The sequence below is a fragment of the Mycetomoellerius zeteki genome, unplaced genomic scaffold, assembly GCF_001594055.1.
Source record: "Mycetomoellerius zeteki isolate Tzet28-1 unplaced genomic scaffold, Tzet1.0 scaffold61, whole genome shotgun sequence".
NCBI lineage: Eukaryota > Metazoa > Arthropoda > Insecta > Hymenoptera > Formicidae > Mycetomoellerius > Mycetomoellerius zeteki.
In genome coordinates, this window is record NW_017257621.1 from 1103390 (window position 1) to 1128930 (window position 25541).

Below are 25541 nucleotides of genomic sequence, written 5' to 3' on the forward strand. Positions count from 1 at the left end.
TATATATATAATTCACATTTGAATTATTTAAAAAGCAATTAAGATCTAGCTTCGACCGGCATTAGGCCTTTAATGCATATTATTAGTGAGTTCACACGTCGGTGCTATGAGATTTAAATTTGTTTAAATATTAATATAATAAAATATCAAGGTGGTAAATGGTAAATAAAAAAAATAAACATTTTTACTCAGTAAATGCTATTGCAATTATAGTGAACGTAACTATTTTCTTAAATTCACTTACTATTTATTTAATAATAATAACTAAAAAATATAATATATTAAGAAAAAATTAAAGATTTTCAAGCAGTGTGTGACTATTATTAATAACACAATTGACTATATTTACATAGTTAAAGGGATGCTGGAGTGACCAAATTATCACAGTCGTATAAAAATCTTCAAATTGACTGAATAAAAAATCCTTTTACAACAGGATTTTTTATTCCGTTCAGTCAATTCGAAGATTATACGACTGTAATGTGATAATTTGGTCACTCCAGCATCCCCTTAAACAATTATAAATATATAGTTGTCCCCAAAAATGATAAATTATAGTGCATGTGATATTTAATCTTTAGAGAGCGGAGATTTATTTTTAAACTTTTATAGCTTTTTTTTTCTTGAATAAGATTTATTAAATTTATTATTTTATTGTATTCTTTGCCTCAAAATATAACACTTGTTTTAGCGCTACAGTGACTTTCCCGTCCTGTAAATCGAGTTAAAAACGTTTAAATCTCGTTGCGTGGTTATTATCACAGTATGCTTGTTGTATACCACTCGTCTATGAAAATATCTAGACTCGTGTTATCGATTTTATAATATTGATACAGATATAACGAGTTTAATGTCCATTTCTACCAATATAGACTAGCTTTAATCTTAATTTAATTTGCTCTTTATTTTTTGTTAATTCTTAGAATTAGAAAAGAATAAAAAGTCAGGTAAATCAAGATTAAAGTTAATCTATTGATAGAAATAGGCATAAGTTGTACAGAATTTTTATATTATGCTTGAACACACACACACACTCTCTCTCTCTCTCTCTCTCTCTCTCCCCCTATAGTACTTGAATATATTTAGAAAAAAGGGGCGCGTCGAGTTGAATTTATCAGGGGCTCGATAACTGGAACTTGTTGTGTCTGTCGAGCCTTTCTTCATCCAGACTTCGCTGTGCGCAATTTCTTGAAATGAGGTTGTCGCCTAATCCTGCTACATACTACTTCGATAATCCCATTTTAAACTGCAAAACAAATAGAGTAAAATTCTTTGAAGACTTTTAAATCTGTGTTGCTATAATCTATCGTTTACAATATCAATGGACTATAAAAATTTATGATCATCTAATTAACTAGTGAAACTACTTAATTTTATTTTACCATATTGCAAGACACATTTCTTTATTCTTCTCTCTCTCTCTCTCTCTCTCTCTCTCTCTCTCAGTTATTCACTCAGATAAAAAAAAATGGACAAAGTTTTATATCGAAATATTATGAGTTCTAAATTGATATATCATATTTAATTGATTTTTAATTTAATTTATATCTTCATTATCGTGGGTTATTATTATAAAAAGTTTGTATCAAGATATTCCAAGTTTTTTAATTTTATATTTTATTTATTTGTAATTAATATTTTTGTTGTTATCAGTTATAACGTATTATTTATATAATGCATAATTAAATATAATGTGGCTTAAATTATTTATCGGAAACTCTATCAAGGACATAGATTTGTAAGGTAGACTCGTGGTGAAATTGGCGTATCGAAGGGACCGTTCGTGTCCGCAGAGAATCGATGCCGAGATGCAGGCGGAATTGATGTATCGAAAACCATCGGCGATGACGAGCCAGGGCGGTTTTCATCGTGCCGGCAATGATAACAAACGGGAGAAGAACGGCGGACGGGATTCGCGGGAGACGATACACTCGGGGCACTTTATGGTGTCGGACTTCGAGGCCGAGGCGCAGGACGATGAAGACGAGCTCGCCGTGCCGGTGCCGGACCAGGAAGAGTTCTCGATCTCCGCCACGCCGGGTTTCTTCTACGAGAGATTCGCGAGTTCGTTGAACAACAAGCACACCTCCCAGCAGCTGAGCATCGAGACGTCCTTGAACAAACTCTTCCAATGCATGTCCCTCGCCTACAGGTGAGTTCTTCCTTTTCTCCGGCGATTTCTGATGTCTGTGAATTGAATAAAGCGATGCACTGACAATGTGCAACTTAAAGTCCGTTTTATGCCCGTTTCTGTCAATGTAGATTAACTTTATTCACTTATTCACTTATTCTTCATCTTTTTCTAATTTTTAAAACTTTAAAAAATGTGAAGAGTAAGTGAAACCCAAATTAAAAAAGTGAGAATTTAATCTTTGATTTCATATTTATATCTCCCAGAGAAAAAATTCTAAAATAATATATTGCAGGAGGATCCAGGATGTCTTGTAACTTTATAAATATATAATACAAATATGTGAACTACGTTTTACAAATTAAAAATTTAATTCTCAATATTTTTATAATTCTCTGGAGAGGAAGGGGGGTAAAGTAGAGTAAAAATTCTAACGTCGAGATATCACAATAGTTTTTGAATTATAACCAATCAAAGATAATAATATCGTGTAGAATTAGAGCGATGAGGCTCGTTACACAACATGAGCATCGGTCTGTTATCTTTTAGAAACGCGTGTTTGTATAACTATGGGCCTCTGCGCGAATTCTACGTAATAACTAGTTATCTTTGATCAAGTTATTATTCAAAAACTATTATGGCTATAACATTTTTATATTAGGATTTTTTACTTTACCTCTAGAATACACTAATAAAATATTGTACGGTGGCTGTGAGATACTCTGTATATTAGATTTTAGTCGATACAATTTATTTATAGATAATTTTTTAAGAAAACTGTTGAAATATTTTTTTTTCAGCTTTATATGAGCAACATTGCACTATCTATTAATAATTTTGTATGTTAAATTAAATGTATGTAAATTAGAAGTACAATCACGTAAATTATGTTTCATACAAATTAAGAATTTAATTCTTTTCCATTCGAAATTATCCCTTTATTAATATCAATGTGATAAAAATCTAATGTACACTGTTAAATTTATAGTGTCAAATATAACCTACCGTGAGTCGCCACTGCTCCTACTAAATATATCGTTATTTTTTATCAAAACGATAGTTAAATTTGACACTATACCGTGTCAATTTGACACTATACAATATCAAATTAACACTATAGTGTCAAATATAACCATTGTTTTAGTATAAAATAACGACATGATTAAGTAGGAGCAGTGGCGACTCACGGTAGGTTAAATTTGACACTATAGATTTAACAGTGTACACTTACAGTATCATCGAATACAATATTACGAACTTCAAATAACATAATGAAAGAATTAAGCTGATGATCGTTTATTTTTGAAATAAAAGACATAATATTTTAAAAGTCTTGTCAACAGCACAATTATACGAGATTATAAAAACATGGAGGACAATGTTCTCTTGAAAGGCATGTTCGAGTGGATAATTATTAATTCGATTACATCGCAAGATTAAATGCGATAAAATATACCTACTATGTATATGCTAAAGATTACAAATTATCTATTTATTTTAATTTTATTTTCGACACTTAGGCCCGTTTTCACAATATATAGTTACTAAAGATTAAAGGTTACCAACAGATTCATCAATGAAATTCATTCGTGAATTTCTTGGTTACCTTTATAATCTTTAGATAACCATATATTGTGAAATCGGACTTTAGATGTTTTCTCTTTTTTCTTGTAAAATATATGCCTGTCTCTTTTTGATATAAATGACATAAAGAAAAAGTAAAATCAACAGGTTTTATATCCGTGATACAATGCGTACCGAAGGAAAAGAGAAGTGTTCTTGTTCTGAAAAAGTAAAAAAGCGCATCTCGCTCGGCAACCGAACAAATGCTGTCCAGTCTGGGCTGGCCGGTAGCATTCCCGCTGATAAAAGACAATTGAATTAATGAAAGAGAGGCCGTAGAACCAAACAACACCGCAATTAAGTGCGGCCTCGCTAAAGTTGCGCGCGAATGACGACGAACACACGGCTTCTACCGACAATTTCCGTTTTCCTCCCGACGACATCACACCGCGATTGTCTCCCGTTACCGTATATAAACACTTTAGTAGTTAAAGTCAACCCTGGTTTAATTGTGATCCCGCTGACATTCATCTTATTTTAGAAATCAAATTAAGGAGAAACGAAAATTCAATTAACTTTCAGGTTTATGAAACCCAATAGAAAAAAGTGGAGCTTTCAGTTTTCTTCCTTCTATTTCTTAGATTTATTATAAGCTTCTTTTGCACTAGCTAGTTTCATGAATATTTCTTGCATTCATTTTTGTATAGATTTTATCGTTAATATTAATTTTAATAAACGGGATAGTAAGGTATGAAAAAAAAGTATAATATTTATAAGACGACTAATTTAATTTAATTAAAAATTAGGATGCTGACAATATAAGAATTTGTAGAAGTCAATTTATTGACATTGTAAAGAAATAATAAAACCGCGCTATAAAACATTAAATAAAAAATATACAGAAAAATACAATAATTAATATCGTGCGAAATAAATTTTATGGTGTTGAAAAATAAATCAGTCAAGTAAATGTATTTCTTATGTGCCGATGTATTCAGTGATGTATACAGCTGATTCATTGTGGCACGCTTGCAAGAGAAGCTATTGTAGTCACACGTGCAGTTTTAACATTGCTTAGTCACATTTGTAACCGCGGCAGTTTTTGATAACCTCAAAAAAATTTCAATTGAGTTCATTCACAATCAAATTAAAACTGCAATTTTTATAATCTTTTAACATAATATTTATCAAGTATGTCTTCTCAGTAAATAACGTCAGCTTGTTTAATGGGTTGTTAACTAGCAAAAAAATAATAAAATTTAACGCCATACGAAATTTATAAGTAAAGTATTGTCTTATCTTTTTTATTAACTGTGCTGTATATTTTATTATAATACATATATATTTTATTATATTTTATTATATGTGTGTTGTATATTCCTATAAATTCTTTTACAGAAGAATTACGAAGAAAACAAAATACGCGTATTATATTTTTAAACATTTAAGATAATAATTCCTGCGTTTTCTTTATGTAATATAAAATTATTTTATTATATTATTTTATTGTATTTAGTACCGTTTGAATATGAAGCGGCAAGAATTGTGAGGCAATAAACATAATTTGAAAATAACATCAACAATACAATTCGGGCGATATATCGCTATTGTTCAATACAATGTAATTTCAATTAATTTCCCCGTAAATCCAGCGTCGATACGGTTACGGCGCTACATAATATCGGCTCTTGTCTTTGATGCTCTGACAAGCATGAGGCCAAATTAATTATATCTTTGACGACCCTGGAAGGCGCGCCGCGCCTCGATCAATCGATCTCGTTTCGTTATCGGTGATAAGGTCTAAAAAGAAACTCTTTCTCTTAATATAAATGCGATACAAACACAATTTGATATGACAGGGATGCAATGTAAACAGCGGTAAAAGTAATATTGCAAGTCTCGAACCAAAAAAAGCGTTCCTTTTATAAGCTTCTATATTGCTTCGAAGTAAATCAAAAGCAAAATTAATTTAAAAAAACACTGTTACATTCGAACAAATGTTACATTTATTAATTCTTAAGCTAAAAATTGTATTTGTAAAAATAAAGTTTGTTAATTATCTTTTATTGTATGAATGAATCTGCTTTATTTTTTTTCAATTACATTTTGAAAATTGAACAGTAAACTCAAGCGAAATGATAGAAGGGGGCTCTTCTATATTAAAAACAGCTTTATTCAGATATAAGTAGTTTCCTAGCGCAGTACCGACTCTCACGTGCACATAGATTTAAATAACTAGATGTTGATCTAATCGAGACTTGTTAAACTGGGCGCAGTATTGCGGAAAAAAGAATAAATGAAACGATTAAGGATCAGTTTGCACAGTAATAGCTGCCGATTGAAACGTATCTATTGGAATTCTTCTTGAAATGGTGTTATTATTTCGATACAAAACTCACAATAAAGTTTGACGAAATTAGAAGAGTGATTTAAAACAGTTTTCAAGTGCACTGAGCATTTTTCTCTGTGAGATATAATGACATCGGCTTACAGTGCTATCGATTGCTTTTCAAGTAATATCTTTTCGCAAACATCTTGCCGTGTGAACTCAATTCGGTACGTAAATTCGGTATTTTTCTAATCTCAATTATCGCTTGATATCGATCGAATTTTACATGCTTGACGCGTTAAAAGTTTAAAAGCCGTATGACGAATTGAGATGAATTATGATAAGTTGATATCCAGATTAACTATCATGAAAATTATATTCATATTTACGGTACAGTAAACACAAACTGATGTTCATGTTTTACGTCAGCAATCCTAGATCACCAATAGAAGCAGAAAACCTTAGCGAAGTAATAATCATGATGCAGCATTCTATCACTTGGTCACAGATTTATGTTTATTCATCTTTATGAGTTATGAAACTCAGGTTATTAGATCCAGTATACTATAGGAAATTAATCGCTAACATATTTATTAAATTTGCGACGAAAAATTTTACCACAGAATTTAGAGTACATCAAAATTTTATGTTGAAATATTGAAATTATATAATGTATCCAAAAATGAAAATTTAAAAAATCATACAAAAATTATTTGATGAAAATTTTGTATAAATCAAGCTTTCAATATAAGGAAAATGGAGATTTATGTGCTCTTTGAACTTTTTATAAAAAATTTACATAGCTATTTATATTGTCTATTTATTTTTACTTTTACTTATTTATTCCTACTTATATTCTTAATATATCAGAATAAATGATTGCGTTAACAAACCAGAATTAATCAAACTTTCGATTACATTTCCCTATCGCGACATCACACTACATTCGAAAGAAAATATGAATGGATTATTTCCGTCGTTTACGTCGTTTACGTCGTTTACGTCGTTAATCCAACTTATGAGATCGACAGTGTACGCATTAGCGTCCATTCTTGCGCCTCACGTTGCATAATGCATCTATCGTTGAATTAATCATAAAACTATTCACATGATGACGCAGAATAAGAGCACCTATGCTCGGCAAAAGCCTGCACGGAGCTACCGAATTGTGAAAGGTAAAATCTACTTTTTCCTCAGTTTTTTTATGCATCTTTCGACATAATGATTTACGAGCGTCGTTATCGACGAAAGATATATACTTTATCGAATAACTTGTGTGTTTGTTTAAGGACTTAAGCAAGAAATTTGTCCATACTTTGATAAAACAATCATAAAAGAAAATAGTATGGAGTAATTAATAGTAATTTCGGATATTTCGAGTAACTTTTGACGCACAATATAATTTATCTTACATTACAACATATTTTTTAGATTTTTTAAATCTTTTTTATTGTAGAAAATGTGAGTTTTACTATCAGTCATCACTAATTTCCGTTCTATATCACAGCGACTATAGACGTTTCCTCCTTACACAAGTATTGTCTGCGTGTATCATGAGAAAGTTGCTTTCTTTGTACATTATCACTTTACGCCTTACGTCAGCGTATCTCACGTCCACTACATCTCTGCATAATTAGCGCAGCGCGTATTAAAAATGATGACAGTTGCTTGAAAATCAATGCATCAACGATTTTTAGGTCAGACAATCAGCGATTAGACTTTTTGGGATCAAGATGAAGTAGTGTGAGTGGATAATGAGACCTTGACCGGTATTTATCATCGATTTTTATATTTAAGATTGTCTTAAGTACAGTCTTAAAATATTATGAACCAACCAAGAGAGCCGTATTAACATCTTAAAAATTTGTGTTCATGATCGGTATTCATAGTCCATTCTTATTTTAAGACTGTCTTAAGTAATGTTTTAACTTAAGATGCTAATACAACTCTGATTGATTCGTGACATAAGAATGAACTATGAATATCGACTCTTGCCTTTCAGTCAACATTGAGCAAACTTCCAGTCAATATTTCAATAGAAGGTCTTTTAAAAAAATTGAACTTGGTCGAGATCACGATCGATCTCGATCGTCGGATCTTGAATCGCAAAAATGTGAATCGTGCTTAAGCCTAGATTACCGTAAAAGCCTCCTCTCCTTCGTGTGTCTTTTATCGACCAAGGCCACTGCGTCATCGTAAGTACACGTTCGTAGTGCGTACCGTGTGTACGCGCCAGCAATGTAACTTCCGCACGACGATCAAGCAACAAGCAAGGCGTGCAAGATCAAGAATCCGCGAGTTGGAAGCGCTCCGTGGAGGCTCGCCCACCTATCCAACCGGTGGTTGGACTATTTCCATTTCCCTAACCACTTGATATATAGTCATATTTTTACAATGATCGATACATTACATAAAAGAAGATATTTATCATTCAATTGCTATTTGAAGAGGCCCTTGCGCGATAATTTATCCGAATACATATCATTCTTTAGTCCATTCTACAGTTGCGTAAGCATATAGTTGTAAGAGGTTGTAGTTGTAAGAATTGATCAACCCGAATATTCTCTTCATATTTGACTGTGATTGGTCAATTCTTACTAACTACAATCAGTTACAACTACGCTTACGCAATTGTAGAACGGCTTAACGATGAAACTTTTTATCTTGTCACTAATCCCGAAAGAGTTTTAAGAGATTATTCTTGAATCTTTAAATTCTCAAAATCTTCTTTTCTTTATAAAAATCTTTCATGTAATTTTTCCTCAAAGAGTTACTATTATTGAATTAATTTAAACCCAGGAACTTCATAATTATAATTATAAAGTCGTAAAATTCGTAGTGAAATTAATTTCTCCAAAAAAAAAAAAAAAAAAAAAAGAAATTCATTGTCTTCAAGACGGACTGTTTAACGAGGGATTAAAGGCATACGAATTTAGTTTCCACGGCGCGATCTTTGCTCTCTTCTTATAATTCAGATAATTAAAGCCACGAAACGCTGAAAATAAAAACGGTATCGAGGGATTCGTGCTTATCGAAGCGAGTGACTTGGTATTTCTTTTGTTCAGACCGTGCGTAGCACTTTATAATTTATCGTCGGTATTTTTTCAGAAATCTTTCTACAAACGCGCGACGCGATATCTGTTTTGTCACACCATTGAATTTCTCGACAATACGATAATAATCGCAATTCTGCTAGGCGATGATTGATCTCAACCGCACAGCGTATCATGCAATGAGCAAATAATTCATTATCTGATAATGAGATTCTGTAGCGCTACATATGTATCATTAATGTTGCGAAAATGATGGAATTCGCAAATAAAGACGGTGACGCGCATATTTTCAAGCAAACAGAGCTAATTAGAACATAAACAAATTTTTATTAATACAATTAAACAATTTACAAAATTGTAAATGCTTAATAAAAATATAACAGAAGAACATAATACTTTTAAAAAATAGGAATTTATTATTAATGGAATTTCTATAACATGTATGTTTATCGTATCGGTTAAGTAGCAATCAATAAATAATAAAAATATTATGCAAACGATATATGTTTTAATCTGCCTTATTAGAGCACTAATTCTGATAATCTCTCTTTCCTTTTTTCCTCTTTTTCTTTCTGCTTAAAGAAATCCCGGAATTTTCAAATTAATATTTGCAAAAAAGCTCCCGCCTTAATCTTTGTTTATTTTTGAGATCAATATAATGCAATATTGCAACTTTGTTATCAGTAATGTAACCATCGCAATAATCCATACGTAAAGAATAATTAATGATAAAATGAGCAAAAAAGTTAAAAATACTTTTATAATACATTAATTATGTACATTTATCACTAGTACAAGTACATTGATATCGTTTAACTCTGGACTAATTTTGTTATACGTATAGTCATGTGTGAAGAAGTTAATTAAGCGCTCATACAGCGTAACTACTTGCGCGGAGTCATTACCTATATATTTTTATTGCATGTAAATAACTTTCTCTAATATTTGCTTTTTTTGCAAATAATCAAAACAAATTTTACCTTACTATACAAACAAATAAAACATACATATTTACAAAGGTGCATTCAGGGAGATGCTATTAGCACATTTGTGTCATTTTATCTATCTTGTTTTACGTTCAATGATCAACAATAAAGAATGACACAAATAGCTCTAATAGTGCCTCCTCGAATACACTCAAGATGTTCTTTGTAGTAAGTGCACTTCTTTTACTTTAATTAATTCCACTTAATTAATTAATCCGGCACATACTTCGACGATAATTTCTCATAATTACTTTTTTTTTATTTATTAGTTTTCTAGTTGTCTCTTTCTGTTTTATTTATTAATTTTAGAGTTGTCTTGTAAGAATTTCGGCAAACGACATTGGATTCTTTACAATTATTTCTTTTCTCCGCATTTTTCGAGCTCTGTCTTATCTAATCTCTTAAAAAATTATAAAAATCGAAATGGCAATAACTCGGAAAGAACTTGGCCGGCCAGGGTCTAATGCCAAGGAGAAGAACCCTCGCTATGTGTTCATCGCAAAGATATGAGCAAGTGGAAATCTTCCGAGTATAGATATTTTGTTGACTCTTCGTCTGCGATATATCGACGAATAAGATGATAACGAAAGCTCGCCACAAAATTTTGCGATTGCATGTTTCAGATATTAAAAAAATTAATATGTAGTTTCTTCCTTTATAAAATTCCTATAAAGTTCAATGATGAATTTATTTTTATATTTGAAGTATTCCTATCGTAAAAAATTGTCTTATCAATAGAAAGGACATTTAAACACACTTATAATTATTTCATATTATGACAATACAGTAATTGACTTCGTATTATACATTTATTTTTTATATACTGTGCATTAATTAAAATTTTCGAATGTAAGTGAAAACTTACAGAATAATTTCACAAAGAAACTAGACTGGATTGTGTTCCCTTACAGAAATTTGATATTGGCCATTACTGAAAAACAGTAATTAATTATTTATTTCAAATATTAAAAATATTATTATTTAATAATAAATATTAAATCGATAAATAAAGGCTCCTACAGTTAAACTGATCGATAATGATGATACAGTGAAAAAGCTATGTGAGCCAACACAACTTCTGTGTGTGTATGTATATATATATATATTACAATTAAATTAAAAACGTCAGATTAAAGTTACCATAGATCAATTTAACTTACATGGATTCGGTTTAACGATGGTCTGTTACAAAAATGTTGCTATCGCGAGGTGTCAAGACTGTGTGAGAGGTCAATTCGCAATAATACTTATGTAGGATATTCCGATAAACAAAGTTATAGTCAAACATATAAATGAAAAATCACTAAGTTTTTAAATTCAATAAATATCCCTATTTTTAACCAAGAGATACTACTATTTGTAACATAGAAACATTCAGTCTTTCGTGACCAAATCATAATATAGAGGATTCAATAACTCTGTGTCATTTTGTAGATTTAATCCATTTTTTTGCTTTTTGGTGAAAATAGCCTCTGAAATTATTCTTTTATTATAATTCCTTTCCTCATCTAGTATCATTATGTTATTCCAATCAAAGTTATGATTGTGTTCGATCCTCTGTATGCTCTGTAATAATCGTCCACGTTTTGTGTTTCTATTGATATGGTTAAAGGGTATCCCATAGGGGGGGGGTACTCTAAAAGTTTTTTTTATAAAACTTATTGTTGAAAACGATTCATTTTTGTAACAGACCATCGTTAAACCGAATCCATGTAAATTAAATTGTCCTACGATAACTTTAATCTGACTTTATTAATTTCTTTTATTTGATTATTTTTAGTGAATTAATTCTAAATTACGCTTGTTCTATTCCGTAAAATACAACAGACGTTAAAAAAGAATTCAAACATTGACAATAGTTTAGCGATGATCTGACGACTCGAATATTATAGAACTCAATTTTTCATTATTATTGAATGCTATCATCTTAATTTATTACACTGAAGAGGACCCAATACCAGGGTCGAAACGTTCGTCTGTATTTTAATTTAATTGTAATATATACACACACACACACACACACACACACGAAGAACTTAATACAAGCCAATACGGCTCACATAGACTTTTTCACTGTATCATCATTATCGATTATTGTTTAATACTTCAAAAAAGTAATTAATTATTATTTTTTTAGTAATAAACTGACCAAATTTCTGTAAGGATTAAAACAAAAATTAACGAAAGCAATAACAATAATAACATTACGACAAAAATGTGGTCGAATAATATTTCATTAGCATTAAAGAAGATCTTTAAGTTTTTAATTTATGTTAAGTTACAAATGTTTTTAATTTATATTAAGTCACAAATTTCAGAAAGAATGTATGTATGTTTGCAAGCTCATGTCGTTTGTTGAACTCTCGCGTGGAAATTCATGAATCGCTCTAACTGTGCCTTGGAAAGCTCGCACAAAGCATACGGTATTCCCCGCGGTAGAGTCTGCGATAGAAAGAGATAAGCTTGTCGAAATCACAAACACTCGTCTACTAACGAGTCAAAATTATTGTTTGCGTCTTAAAGTCACTGTGATGTATCCGCCTGATTAAAATATTTTGAAGATGCAGCATCTAAATTAACATGTGTTTCATTGAATAAATTATATTCCGAGAGGGGCATCATCAGTACAGAATATTAATATATATTAATTTTATTATTAGTTCATTTACTCGCATTTTTTTCTCTTTTTGTTAAAAATAATAGAAAATATTTTTTTACACATGCGTTATAAATTATACATATCTCGTGCAAAGTAAATGTTATTGAATCCAAAATAAAGTAAGCATTTTTATAAACACATTTAAAAAAAAATAAACTTTATTGTACTATAAACTATTAGAATGTTTATGAACTGTACACAGAATATTTGTGCTAAATTCTTTAGGCATGTTCTTCATTTCATTTTGCACTTTATCTTTTCTAGTAAAAATATCGAAATTCCAAGAAAATCTTATTCTGTTCAATTTTGAGTGATGCTTATTTTGACAGAATTTTAGTTTACAAATGAATTAGTCACATCACGATATTTGATATGGAAAATTTTAAAAATTAAAAAAGATGGAATTTAATCCTGAAAAGAATTTTCAGGATACATAAAAAAACTCTAAATAAAAAAATTATCTGTGATGAAGTGAAGTTCATTCAAGTATTTCAATAACACCTTACACAGAAAATGAAATAATCTCGTGAAATACCGGTCTTTGAATAGTTTGTTTACTACATTTTACATTATCGTAAAAGAATTAATATGAATAGTAATAAGCGTCACACGATATATGTTGATAACATATTGATTATATAAATTTATAAATTATCCACGTTGATTATATAGAATTCGAATTTGATTACCACAGTGGGTATGACGTATGGGCATTTGGATTTGTTCCAGACAGAAGCTGACATCGCCTAAGTGGAATCGCTTCAAAGGCATCAGATTAAGATGGAAGGACAAGATCAGACTGAACAATGTAATCTGGAGATGCTGGCACATGCAATGTAAGCGGAAAAAGAAATACTTAGCATCTTCTGCCAGCCGATACATTTTAAAAATAAATAGAAGAACTCTCCGGGACATTTTCTGATTTAAATTTAATTTATCATTACGTAAATCTATCTTTGTTTTACTGAGAAAATGCGGAATAACACAATTGATAAGCTTCAGGTTTGCTTTGTTATCTCCCAACGCATTGTCACGAGTTCGCAAACTTGATCTTAATCTATCTTCGCATTATCGATCAAAACACTCGATATACTAAATGAAATGATCATATTAGTTTCCAAAAGTATTTCTGTGCTATTATATAAACTATTGTATTTTTCCATTGAAACATCCAATATAAATATGAAAAGTCTATATAATTCATATAATTCGTAAAATCCATTTTAAATGCAGTATGTAAAATTGACGTTAAAAATTATAAACATACTTCAGTAAATTTTTTACATTTAAAGCGATTTTACACGAATTTTAGATTGACCGTTACTTGTGTTTTCTTTTTGAAAATACTTCTATTTCAACCTGCTTTGTTTCATTGATACTTTGATTATCATGATATACGCAGAGTGCTGCCTATCAAGTTCAGACAGCTACCGGCTGTCTTGCTATTCATCGAACGGCCGGATAAGTAATTACTCGTCTATTTAAAGAGCTTCATCTCTGCGCGCTACATTCGTATCAATAGTAAACTCACCTGGCGCAAGTCCAATTTATCATTACGCGAGCCAAAGAGGCTCGTATTTTACACATGTGTATACATAACTGTTTTGTTCTGTTAGCCCAATTCGAACCGAAAAACCAATCCTGAACGAAATATCAAAATAAGAAAAGAATTTATAACATTATTGAGAAGAAATAATGACACGTATTACTTGTCTTTCGCGATTACAAAATTACTACATCAATAGTCGATATAAATAGTTCAAATAGAAAATTTGTCATAGAAATAAGAGAGAGTAAAATCGAATTGTATTTAAATTTAAATTAAATCGGCTACACGGTTTTTTTTAACCTGTACGTTTTTTAAACTTTTGCAACTTATCGTACAGCCTGTTGATAATCGTAAAGTAAACGTAAAGTTAAGTGCGTAATTGAAATAAATGCACTCGGTTTATCACTTAATGACCAAATTCGTGGAAATGTGGACCTTCGAATTATATTTGAGGTCATATCTGCAATTATCTTAATATACCTATCTTTTGAAGAAACTTAAAGTTGCATTTTTAAAAATATTTACAATTTTTGTGGCAGTTTTCTCAACAAAGAATTTTAATAGACTGAAGTAAATATGAGTTAAAATTTATTTTTAATAGACAATAATTTTTCTTTTTTAGTTATATTGAAGCAAAACACGCTAGTGTGTCAGTTTGCATCGCCACTTGACGTGGACACTCACAACAAACCCGAGGTATGATCCCCACATTTAACTTAAATTTTCGATGATAATATATTGATTATTGATCTACATGAAGCATACATTTAATAAGCTCCGTACTTACAACAATCTCAACAGATTAGTGAATCAATTGTTATAATTTCCTTTAATAACATTCGATTTTGATATCAACAAATCGGACATTGGACGTCAATATTAATGATGATTAAATAGCAATGATTCGTTACTTGTACTATTCGGTTTTGCCCAATTACGCAATTGGGAAGCGTCTTTATCGCAATTGGCGACAGCTCGTTTGATTAGATAATTCGTAAGAGTTTATAATTCCTCAAAATGTCGCTAGCAGATTGTTATTGCATACGCGTACCGCATACTCAAAGTAATAAGAAAATCCGAGTAAGTTCGTGAAGTCGTAAAATATTTTTACGTTTCCTAATAAGAATTGCACTTGTGAACGTGAATCATTGGCATATCTCTTATCAGGCGGTGGTCTTAGAAGGAAAATATTGGAAACGAAAACTCGCGGCCGTCACAGCGGAATACAAAAAATGGCGTATGTTCTATCGAAACAAAATCCTTGGCTGGACGAACAAAGATGGCATAGAGATGGTACGTATATATTTACAAAAGAATATAGAGTATTAAGATGTTTAAAAAATATCTCCGCCACCTTGAAAAATACAAAATAATACAAACAGTGGATAACAGATAATTAATAAATTTAGATATCAATGTTTCTTTATTATTATTGTGTTTGCTTAAATAGATAGATTTCCCTTATTTTCATCAGATATGAAACACAAATATGATAAGGTATTTCTTTCAGATGGAATCAATGGACATGCTGGATTGGGGCAGTGGATGTGGTACTACCGGTAACTTTGGAGCAGGTACGGGAAATGTATTTGGAAATACGGGCGGTGCTTCAGGTGGAGAGAGTATGATGGTTGACGAAGACTATATGGAGTTGATGACCGACACCCTTTTTTCAACCATCAGCTCGAATCAACCGATATACTTTCCTGATCCTAGAGAAATCGGTAATTTTTTTTTAGACGTCATATCCGCGAGATATCCGTTTATGCGCAAAGCGCATCCGCTTGTATTCGAGATGTATTCTTGACGATTGTATTCTTTTTGGAAAACTTATAATATTCGACAATCATAAAAATAAAATTATACTATTTATAGAAATATTACAAATACTATAATACACGAAATATGATTCAACAGCGCGAGGTGCTAGCTTAGCAGATTTCATTCAACCTAGTCTAGGCCCATTGCAACCGAACCTGGACGATTTTATGGATACATTAGAACCATTACAAGGTATACGATAATAACATTCAGTGATTTTATATGAGGTTGTTTTTCGCACGACGTTTCTTACATGTTACATATTTTGATTTAAGAATTCTTAAACTCGAAATTGCCTCCCGTACCCGAAGAAGACGATATGTTTCGAAATAATAATCTAAATACTAATTATCCCGATTTGGACTTGATGACACCAATTAATCAAATGAACGAAATAGGCGAGGTTCCGACGATAAAAAATGAACAGACCGTACAACAGCTGTCTCAGGAAGAGCAAGAGGCTAATATGCAGAATCTCCAATACACCGCCAAAATATATACTCAGCCTCAACCTGAAACAGCGAATATGTATAGGAATAATATGTAAGTATTACGAAACGATTACTTCGTGGATAAGCGAATAAAGAGCGAAGTCCGAGGTTCAATTATAATTCATGAATATATTACTCTTTTTCATTTAGAGCTATGAGTCAAAATTATGCTCTTCAACCGAACTTTGAGGCATCCGTTACGACAAATCAACCCATACGAGAAAAGACTAGAGGTAACAGAGGATTGTCGAGAAACAGCCGCGGGGTACAGCAATCCCAACAGCAGCAGCAACAGGATATATATCAAGCGACCGCGCAGCAACAGAATTCGGGCTTCCAATCGCAGCCGCCGCAGTCTTACGCGATGGAGATTCAAGCGGTGCGATTAACACCGGTACAGAACCAGCCACAATCTGTGCAGATCACTACACTGAACGATCAATCGGCAGTTAATGCCAGTCATATACCTGCAATCACCGCCGCCGCCGTGCAAAATTTGGTGGCGGTACAGCATAATTTTGCCACGCAAGCCGTCAATTCGCAACTGCAGACCCAGCATCAAACAATAAGGCCCTTGCCGACCACCTCGCCGATGTCTAGCAAACCTTACAAGATCGTCCAGCCACAGCAGCAGTGCTATAAGTTTCCGAACCTTGTACAGAATCTTAATGCTCAACAGTGTAAATTTAATACTAATAGCTTCAAGGTAATTAAAATATAATAATGTTTTCGAATATATGTCGTAGTGAATACGTGAAGATAATGCATGTTGTTTATTTTTCAGACACATCCTACGCAACAAGTAGTATCATCGGAGCAACCATCGCAATCACAGATATTGCTACAGTGTAGGTCATCCAGTTTGGACCTTACTACGTCCACTTTGCATACTAAGCTGTTACCTCAACCGACGACGTCCAACGTGGAAAAAGAAGAAATCTTCGCTGTACCTAAGGTCAGTATCTCACTCATGTCGATAAAATAAACCGACAATTTACTCTAATAGTCTAAAGAAAACGTTAAATCTCCAATTTTTTAATAGTGCTAATATTCAAGTATCGATTAAAGTATTTTCAATTATCAATAAAATTACATTATATTTTTTTAGTATCAAATGAAAGGGAGAAATAGATCCCGAAGTAGCTCTTCTTTAACTGCGCCTAGAATACATCCACCGCCGCTAGTATCTGCAGTGAGCGATCCAGCCCTGAATCTGAATAACAATGTTTTACTTGCACACTTACTTACGAATAGTAGTACGTATTTTTATTACAATTCTATCTTTTCTTATATGAAAAATGTAAAAATCTTATGAGATCGATTGAACGTAACTACTACGATTTACATATCTTTACGATATTAATTAAATTTGATTAAATCTCTTACATTAATAAAAAAAATATTTGAAGTAATGATTTTTATCCTCACTGATAACTATAACTAATTAATATCTTCACTTCGATAGAAGTAACACAAGTAACGACAACTCAACATATCACGACCCCAGTAACTGTACAAACAATGCAAACTTCTAGTATACAACAGACTCAACCACAGCAACAGGTATTAGAGAAAAATCAGTTTATAACGTAATCGCCAATTTATTTGAGATTAATAATTCATATTGATATTTTGCAGACAATGCAACCATCCACAGCCCAACAGATTCTCTTAAATGCGAAAAATCAAACGCATCAATCCCACAATAGTCCAATAGGCTCACCAAAGGATAGCAGCTCTAACGCACACAGTCCTCAGGCTTTAAGTCTTAGCCCTCTACATAGCCCCATGAGTATAGGTAGTCCTTTATCACCCACTCGTGGATACATGAAGAATGAGTCAGAAAGGGGACAGTATAAAGAGCAGAGGCGAGTTGGTCATATTCATGCGGAACAGAAGCGTAGATATAACATCAAGAATGGTTTTGATATGCTGCACAGTTTGATACCGCAGCTTAGTCAGAATTCCAATGCGAAATTGAGCAAAGCCGCGATGTTACAGAAAGGGGCGGATTATATCCGGCAACTTAAGGCAGAAAGACATCAATTAAAAGATGAAATGGATAGCCTGAGACAACAAATTGAGTGCCTTAATATGTCTATTAGGTACATTCTAATTATATTCCCAATAAATTAGGAAAACATTATAAGTAAAATTATTAAAAATAATGTCCAGTTAGCAATTATCGTTCACGAATAACTGTTAAATGTACAAGTACAGGGTTGGGTAAGTTAACTTTTTTTTTTAACTAAGTTAAGTTAAAGTTAACAGCCTTGAAAATTTATCTTAATTAAAATACAAGTTAATCCATAATAAAATTAATTGAATTAAAAGTTAAGTTAATAAAAAAAAGTAATTGAAAAGTTAAAAGTTAAATTTGATCCGAACGAACAACCAAAAAAAAGAAAAAGAAAAAGTTTGACCATTATACATAATTTTTCGTATTTTTCCTTTCTCACAGCACATTCATTAAAGAATTTGGTTATTTTTATCACAAGTAACGATTATACAATATAAAATTACTAAATTATGTACTCGTTATCCTCGCATTGTGTCTAAGGATTAACTTAAAAAAAATGAAATTAAAAGTTAATAGTTATCGATAAAATGTAACTAAATTAAGTTAAAAAGTTAAAAGTCTAAAATGTAACTAAGTTAAGTTAAAATTAATTAACTTTTTAACTTAACTTTTATCTTTTTAATTTAGCACTACCCAACTCTGACAATTACCTACATAAATAAGATAATCTTGAATGTTTCACGATATTATTCTTGTAGTAATTGTCAATCTATGCTTCCTGCAACGGGTGCTCCAGTTTCTAGACATAGAACCAGCAAGATAAAAGAGATGTTTGACGAATATGTACGTGTGCGCACGCAAGAAAACTGGAAATTCTGGATTGTATCCTTTTTTTCTGACATATCTTGAACTATTGACTCATAAAATATGTATGAATTTTAAAAGATTAGTTTCCTTAATATAATAAAATCAGTTTAGTATATTGTTAGAACCATTGATGCTGTCTTTCAATGCTTCAGTCTCAACTGCGAGTATCGAGGATTTGTATAGAAGCACATTATTGTGGGTAGATCAACATTGTTCACTTGTCGATCTCAGACCAGGTTCGTATGCAAGAGAGACATCGAAAAAGATACGCTTTAATATTTCCATTGCTGTTAATTATACAAAGTGAGTTAGTGTGGTTCGAGAAATCAACTAAGACAATAAGAGAAAAAATTACTCGAAATCATTATTTGTAAGATCTCTCTTTGACATTGTAATTTTTCTAAATAAATATTTAAATATACTTTTTTTAGATGTCAGCTCTTACAATGACATATTATAAGCATAAAAATATAATGAAAAATATACATTTAAAAATACAACATAATGCAATAAATATTTACAATTATTTTGATCAAAATATCATTTTCAGCTGTTCTGAATTCTCTCAAATCTCTGTGTACTGCCACTGATATTTTATCAGATCCGACTCGCCTTCCCGAAGAAGCGCTTGCGGCAGTTAATCGAACGGAACGCCGACGATCCATGCAGTGATCAAGTGCGTGAATTCAACAGCGTGTTTGTATAAAAAAAGTTTAAGGTTTAGATATATATATACATATATATATGAATGTAAGGATGATAGTTACCGTATAACTTAAGTTAGCCTATGCGAAACAAAAAGAAGACATAACATTCGGTTAGTTAACTGAAACGCAGAAATAAGAATTTAAGTGCAATTCCTCTTTTTATTGCAACGTCACGTTATTGTTGCAAAGTCTATAATAGATAATTATAAAAAAACGTTTTATATTACAGATTTGAATAAAAAATATGTGTACGTACTATACACTTATACTGCAGTATGTATGCTGACAGTATGTATGTATGTTGATACAGTACTTGATACTAATATTGACATGGCACAATCATTCGCATTAACATAATTACTTTTTGATAAAATTGTCTGATGTGTACTTTCTCTCACGTTTATTTCGCGCAATTGTATACATTATATGAAACTACACAGATTCGAACATTCTAATGATATCTTTATGAAATAATTTATAAAATAAAAAAAAGTAAATTACTACATATTCGTACAACTTTTTCATAACTTACGCAACTTTACGCATAATAAACGTTTATATGATTAAATTCATTCCATTGCTTTGAAAGATATTCTTCAGATTGATAGCTTAATGAACATAATTATTATAAGATTATAAGAATCTAAAAACTTGACCAAAAAATAATTAAATTTTCTATATTAATAATTTTATTAATCTTTTTCGAAAAATGTTTTATTTATATTATCACTTCATTGTATGATTAGGAATTATCATATAGCTATTAAAATAGATCATGTACTGTGAATAAACTTTTTTAGCTTTAGGACATTTTTCTTTGCGGAAATAGTACGAAAGATAAGTAATGCATTAAAAATGATACTCAGTGCCATAAACGTTCTGATGAACTGCAAAGATAATTCAAGAGTTGAAACGATAAAAAAAGTTAGGCAAACGAGAGTACGGCGTGGTACTTAGTAAAAAATCCAAAGGGTTTAGATCTTTATATGTAAATTATATTTAACTTGGTGTTAACTTCGTTTCGGCCGCATTGTATTTCGCTATCTTCAGCGATATAATCTCAGAATTAAATCCTCCATACTCTCGATTACAGATTGAGTTCGCTTATCTGCATTAATTCAAACTTTTATCATGGTTCTATGCTAGTAAAAAAAGATACGAAGCCTGAAGCCAAGAATATGAGATATATCAAATTTACAAAGATAGATCAGGAATCAATTATAATTATAGTTGAATCAGTTATATTATTAAGGAATCAATTATATTATAGTTGAATTAGAATAAAACATTAAGAAATTATAAAATTGTTACAATGAGCCTTAAGGATTTGTACTAGAATATACAGTGAGCTTGTACATTCTTTTATTTCACTTCTATCTTTTGTAGGCACCCAAAACACTCGCGTACTAGTATTTTTGTATCGCATTAATCCTCTTTTACTTACAGTGTTAGATGATCAAGATAAATAAGTGTACTAGCTAACGCTGTAAGATTTCAGTCAAGGCACACACTTTGTATCTCTTTTGCTAATAAAAAAATATTGCTACGAAAGTCAAAGTACAAGCCGAAATCGTTTAAACTGTAACAGAGTTGTGGAACACTTGTTTGCCTAATTTTTGTTAATTCTTTTTTTTAATCAAGTAAAAAGTTAATACCATTATAAACTAACACTGATTATTCTTTTTTTAATTTTGAGAGTCCTTAACAATTGTATTCGTTGAAAAGATAAGTTTTGGAAAAATGTGACTTGAAGATACAAATAATTTTCTTTATATAAAGTATCAATTTTTTGATATAAATATACTGCTATTAATTTATACTTGCACAAGTACGCCAATAAGAGGTGTATATATAGCTTATAATTGTGTGGAGACGATAAAAAGGGGGTTGCTCATAAGATACATGTTCACACCATTATGTAAAATGAGATCTTTAATATGGAAATTTATGTGATAATGTACAAATCATTTGCAAAGGTTTAAATAATAGCTTAAACTACAAAGGGCTTCTGCATATTGTAGTAGTTTTGTTAATGTAAAATGTTGTATATAGTCCGATGTTAAGAGAGAACAAAATGATTAATTCTATTAAAACTAAATTCTTTTTTAAATTGACTTTTCACATCATGTATACTCTGTTAATTTGTTGTTTTGTTTTAGAGCATGAAGAATGTTATTTTTTTATACAATATACAGATGCCCTCGTTCAACTTACATCATGTATGTACAACGCATTAAGTGATAAATAATATAAGTGAACTCATCGAAGGGATGTTTTTTTGTACAATATGTATCATATAAGCATAAAAAAAAGATTGACATGTTATTATTCAGATGTTATAACAACATGAAATCCAAACTAATTCATTTTTTTCTACTTTTTCCTTCTCGCAATTGTTGTTTTTAAATATATTATAAATAATTATATTGAATGATATTACTCATATTAAATTTAGAACTGTCACACAAAATTAAATACAAATATATAATACAATTTTTGTAATATTCGGAAAATGCTTTCCCGAAATAATTTTTATTGAAAGTAACAAAAGTATTGGAAAGTCCTTATAATGAATATTGTTATTTAATGTAATTTGACATTTAATTTTTATTGTATTTTATAAATTGAAATAACAAACTAAATTTATAAGTACTTTCTTAAAAAACCTAATGTCACAAAAATTTTAATTAGCATTAAAGCTTTGTTCTCATGTAAGTTATAATATACATTGTTTACAATTGTTATTTTATAATCTTTGGACACACATTGATATTGATAACATTTAATGTTTATGTAAAAATATGTTTTCACATTTTTTTTTTAAATTGAAAGTTCATCAGCTGAATAATCAGCAAATTAATGCTAAAGTGGAACAGTCGTGACATATCAGATACAAATTGAGATTACTGTTATCAGGTATTATCGTGAATAGTGGTACCTTGACGCAATTGAATGCGTGGATATTTACACTCTCGTTAATTAAACGCCTCACTTCTTGCATGGTACGACCTGTCAATTTCAGTTCACAGACTGGACAACTCACACAATTATTATCTTCTGCTAGTATAGCTTTCTGACATATGGGACAGAATACCTCTCTATTCTCATTGTCAGCGTACATTGCAAAGTGTTCAATCTCGTCCTGCAAAATCTTCTCATATTCTTGGATTATCCATTGTTCTACATAATATAATTTTCCATCAAATTCAGATTATATCACAAACAAATTAATAATTATTATGAATTACAAGTTTCTAATATAACTGAAATTTTAATGCTGATCATACCTTGTTCACAAACAATTTCGTTTTCTAATTCAATTGCCTCTTCCTGAGATAATGGTTCCTCAATCTCTTTAAATATAATACTTTTGTCGTTGTCATCTAATGTTGCTAAATTTTTGAATTCTTGGCGTATTATTTCTGTCAATGTATCCTGCATGTGTCTCGAGTTAAGTTCCACACCGAATCTACGTTTATTAAATAATTGATCCCGCTTCTCTCGCATTCTCTGTCGACATTTCTAAAAACAGATCAGGTAATATTTTAGAAAACAAAAAAAGACAGCACCTTATGTATAAATGGGCCTTACATTTAGTGACACGGATTGACATAAACGTTATTCTGTCTTTTTTTGGCATTCAATGAGTAAAGATTGAAAGACACTTATATCATTGACTTGCATCACTAAATGGAAAGCATCCAAAATATAATAGACGTTTTCCAACAAAAGATATATGAAACACTACAGAATCTATGGTATTCAAATTGAAGATATTAGACTAAACTTTGAACTTGAATTTTAATTGAAAAAAAAAACAGGCATGAAAAAAATTATGTGCGCATGAGAATATTTATAAAAGAATGCAGAGTCGCTTATATTACTATCATCCAGAAAACTTAAAAGTAGTACGAGGTAAACATAGACTTCCCAACCTCTCGCAGCACCTCCTGCAGCTTAGGCGAACCATGTCTGATTTTATTCGCGCAATCTCTATTTCTCAATTTGGACGTCATTGTAGAACTGAGCGTTATCGTCCTGCCGAATTACAGAACTGGAAAGAAATGCGGTTTTCCCAAAAGACAGACTTGAGAGACGCGTAATTTGACAAACTACTCCGCGAATGTCAAACTACTCCGCAAGTTTGTGCTCTCCTATTGGTAAAGCGTGCAACGTCAACCAATAGGAAAGATTAATCCAACCTAGGTTGGTGCCAAGAAGACTAGAACCACAGTATATACAGTAGCGCAACTCTATGTCGGCACCTTTGATGTCAGCGTGGATAAAAATGAACTGCACATGCGCGAGCGAGGTATGTAACCAATCAAGGCACTGATATTCCATCTCACTTCTTCTCTCTGTTGTAACCTTTTCTCTTTTTCTACTTTATTGCAAGGTCTGTTCTTTTTCCACTGTAAGTTCTGAACTGGTGTACACTGATGCAATAAGTTCAGAAGCTTAGAAAAATAACAGATCTACACAATATACATTACATTTGAAACAGAAAATAAAATAGAAATGAAATATGATATACATTTATTTCTCAGGAAACATAAGGAGATTCGTAAGGAGATTCGACTTGTAACTTAACCTTTTTTTATTTGCAATGATAGTCAGAGTTACAAAATATAAACGCAATAAGAGAACAAATAATAATTTTCTCTGCTGAACGCAGCCAATGATTGGTTGGCAATTGTTGGTGAAATTCTGAAAAAATTATGAAATGTAAACATTAAAAATTAAAAAACTTACATAAAACTTATATAAAAAATTAATAATGTTAGTAATAGCATACAATATGCAAATTAAACAAACAATAGAATAAGATGAAAATATTATTTACAAATTAATAAAAAAAAGTGCATAAAATATAAAAGAATGTTAGATGTAATGTGAATAAACGTACAAACAGTATGTTCAATTAATACATCGCTCTTAAATAATTTTTTATTGTAGTTTCATGAAATGTATAAAACGTATATACAATTTTATAAAATATACGAAACGTGCAAATAGCGACTAATGAGACATAAAAAGATGATCAATCATGGATCATATACCAAACAATAACGCGCATACATATATGTCAATAATACAACAGTCAATTTCAAGCATCCATTTTAGAACAGAAATATAAAAATTAACAAAAATTAATAAGTACACTAAATATACAATAATAAATATATGAAGTTTATGTTAAATTTTATTTATTTCTTCTGTCCAACTCAATCATTAGTCCATACTTTAGCTACTCGATCCACCTCGGCACTAACTAAAGAAAGAGTGATGACAGACAGAAACGAAGACAGAAAGAAACTTAACATTTCAAGTCAAAAACTAATATTTAATACTTAATATATATATA

The 25541-nt window shown here is 31.0% G+C and overlaps 2 protein-coding genes across 3 annotated transcripts in view; one reads left to right on the plus strand and one right to left on the minus strand.

Moving 5' to 3' along the window:
• Positions 1 to 20619, plus strand: part of Mondo (MLX interacting protein mondo) — a 27760-nt gene extending 7141 nt beyond the window's left edge. The window contains exons 2-16 of one of the 2 annotated variants that reach the window (XM_018456859.1): positions 1794 to 2152; positions 13451 to 13557; positions 14893 to 14966; positions 15438 to 15563; positions 15781 to 15994; positions 16188 to 16283; positions 16367 to 16634; positions 16733 to 17288; positions 17367 to 17537; positions 17691 to 17838; positions 18048 to 18145; positions 18221 to 18687; positions 19361 to 19484; positions 19576 to 19705; positions 20020 to 20619. In XM_018456859.1, coding sequence (XP_018312361.1) covers positions 1809 to 2152; positions 13451 to 13557; positions 14893 to 14966; positions 15438 to 15563; positions 15781 to 15994; positions 16188 to 16283; positions 16367 to 16634; positions 16733 to 17288; positions 17367 to 17537; positions 17691 to 17838; positions 18048 to 18145; positions 18221 to 18687; positions 19361 to 19484; positions 19576 to 19705; positions 20020 to 20141 — 3045 coding nt within the window. In that variant the 5' untranslated portion in view covers positions 1794 to 1808 and the 3' untranslated portion in view covers positions 20142 to 20619. The remainder of the gene's footprint in view (positions 1 to 1793; positions 2153 to 13450; positions 13558 to 14892; positions 14967 to 15437; positions 15564 to 15780; positions 15995 to 16187; positions 16284 to 16366; positions 16635 to 16732; positions 17289 to 17366; positions 17538 to 17690; positions 17839 to 18047; positions 18146 to 18220; positions 18688 to 19360; positions 19485 to 19575; positions 19706 to 20019) is intronic. The other variant, XM_018456860.1, reaches the window with a different exon arrangement.
• A 2358-nt stretch (positions 20620 to 22977) lies between these two features.
• LOC108728355 (RPA-interacting protein alpha) lies at positions 22978 to 24295 on the minus strand. The gene is made up of 3 exons (XM_018456861.1): positions 24112 to 24295; positions 23464 to 23698; positions 22978 to 23356 (listed from the first exon to the last, which is right to left on the minus strand). The coding sequence occupies exons 1-3, from the start codon at positions 24190 to 24192 to the stop codon at positions 23025 to 23027; spliced, it is 648 nt and encodes a 215-aa protein (XP_018312363.1). The 5' UTR covers positions 24193 to 24295; the 3' UTR covers positions 22978 to 23024.
• Between the last annotated feature and the right edge of the window lie 1246 nt (positions 24296 to 25541).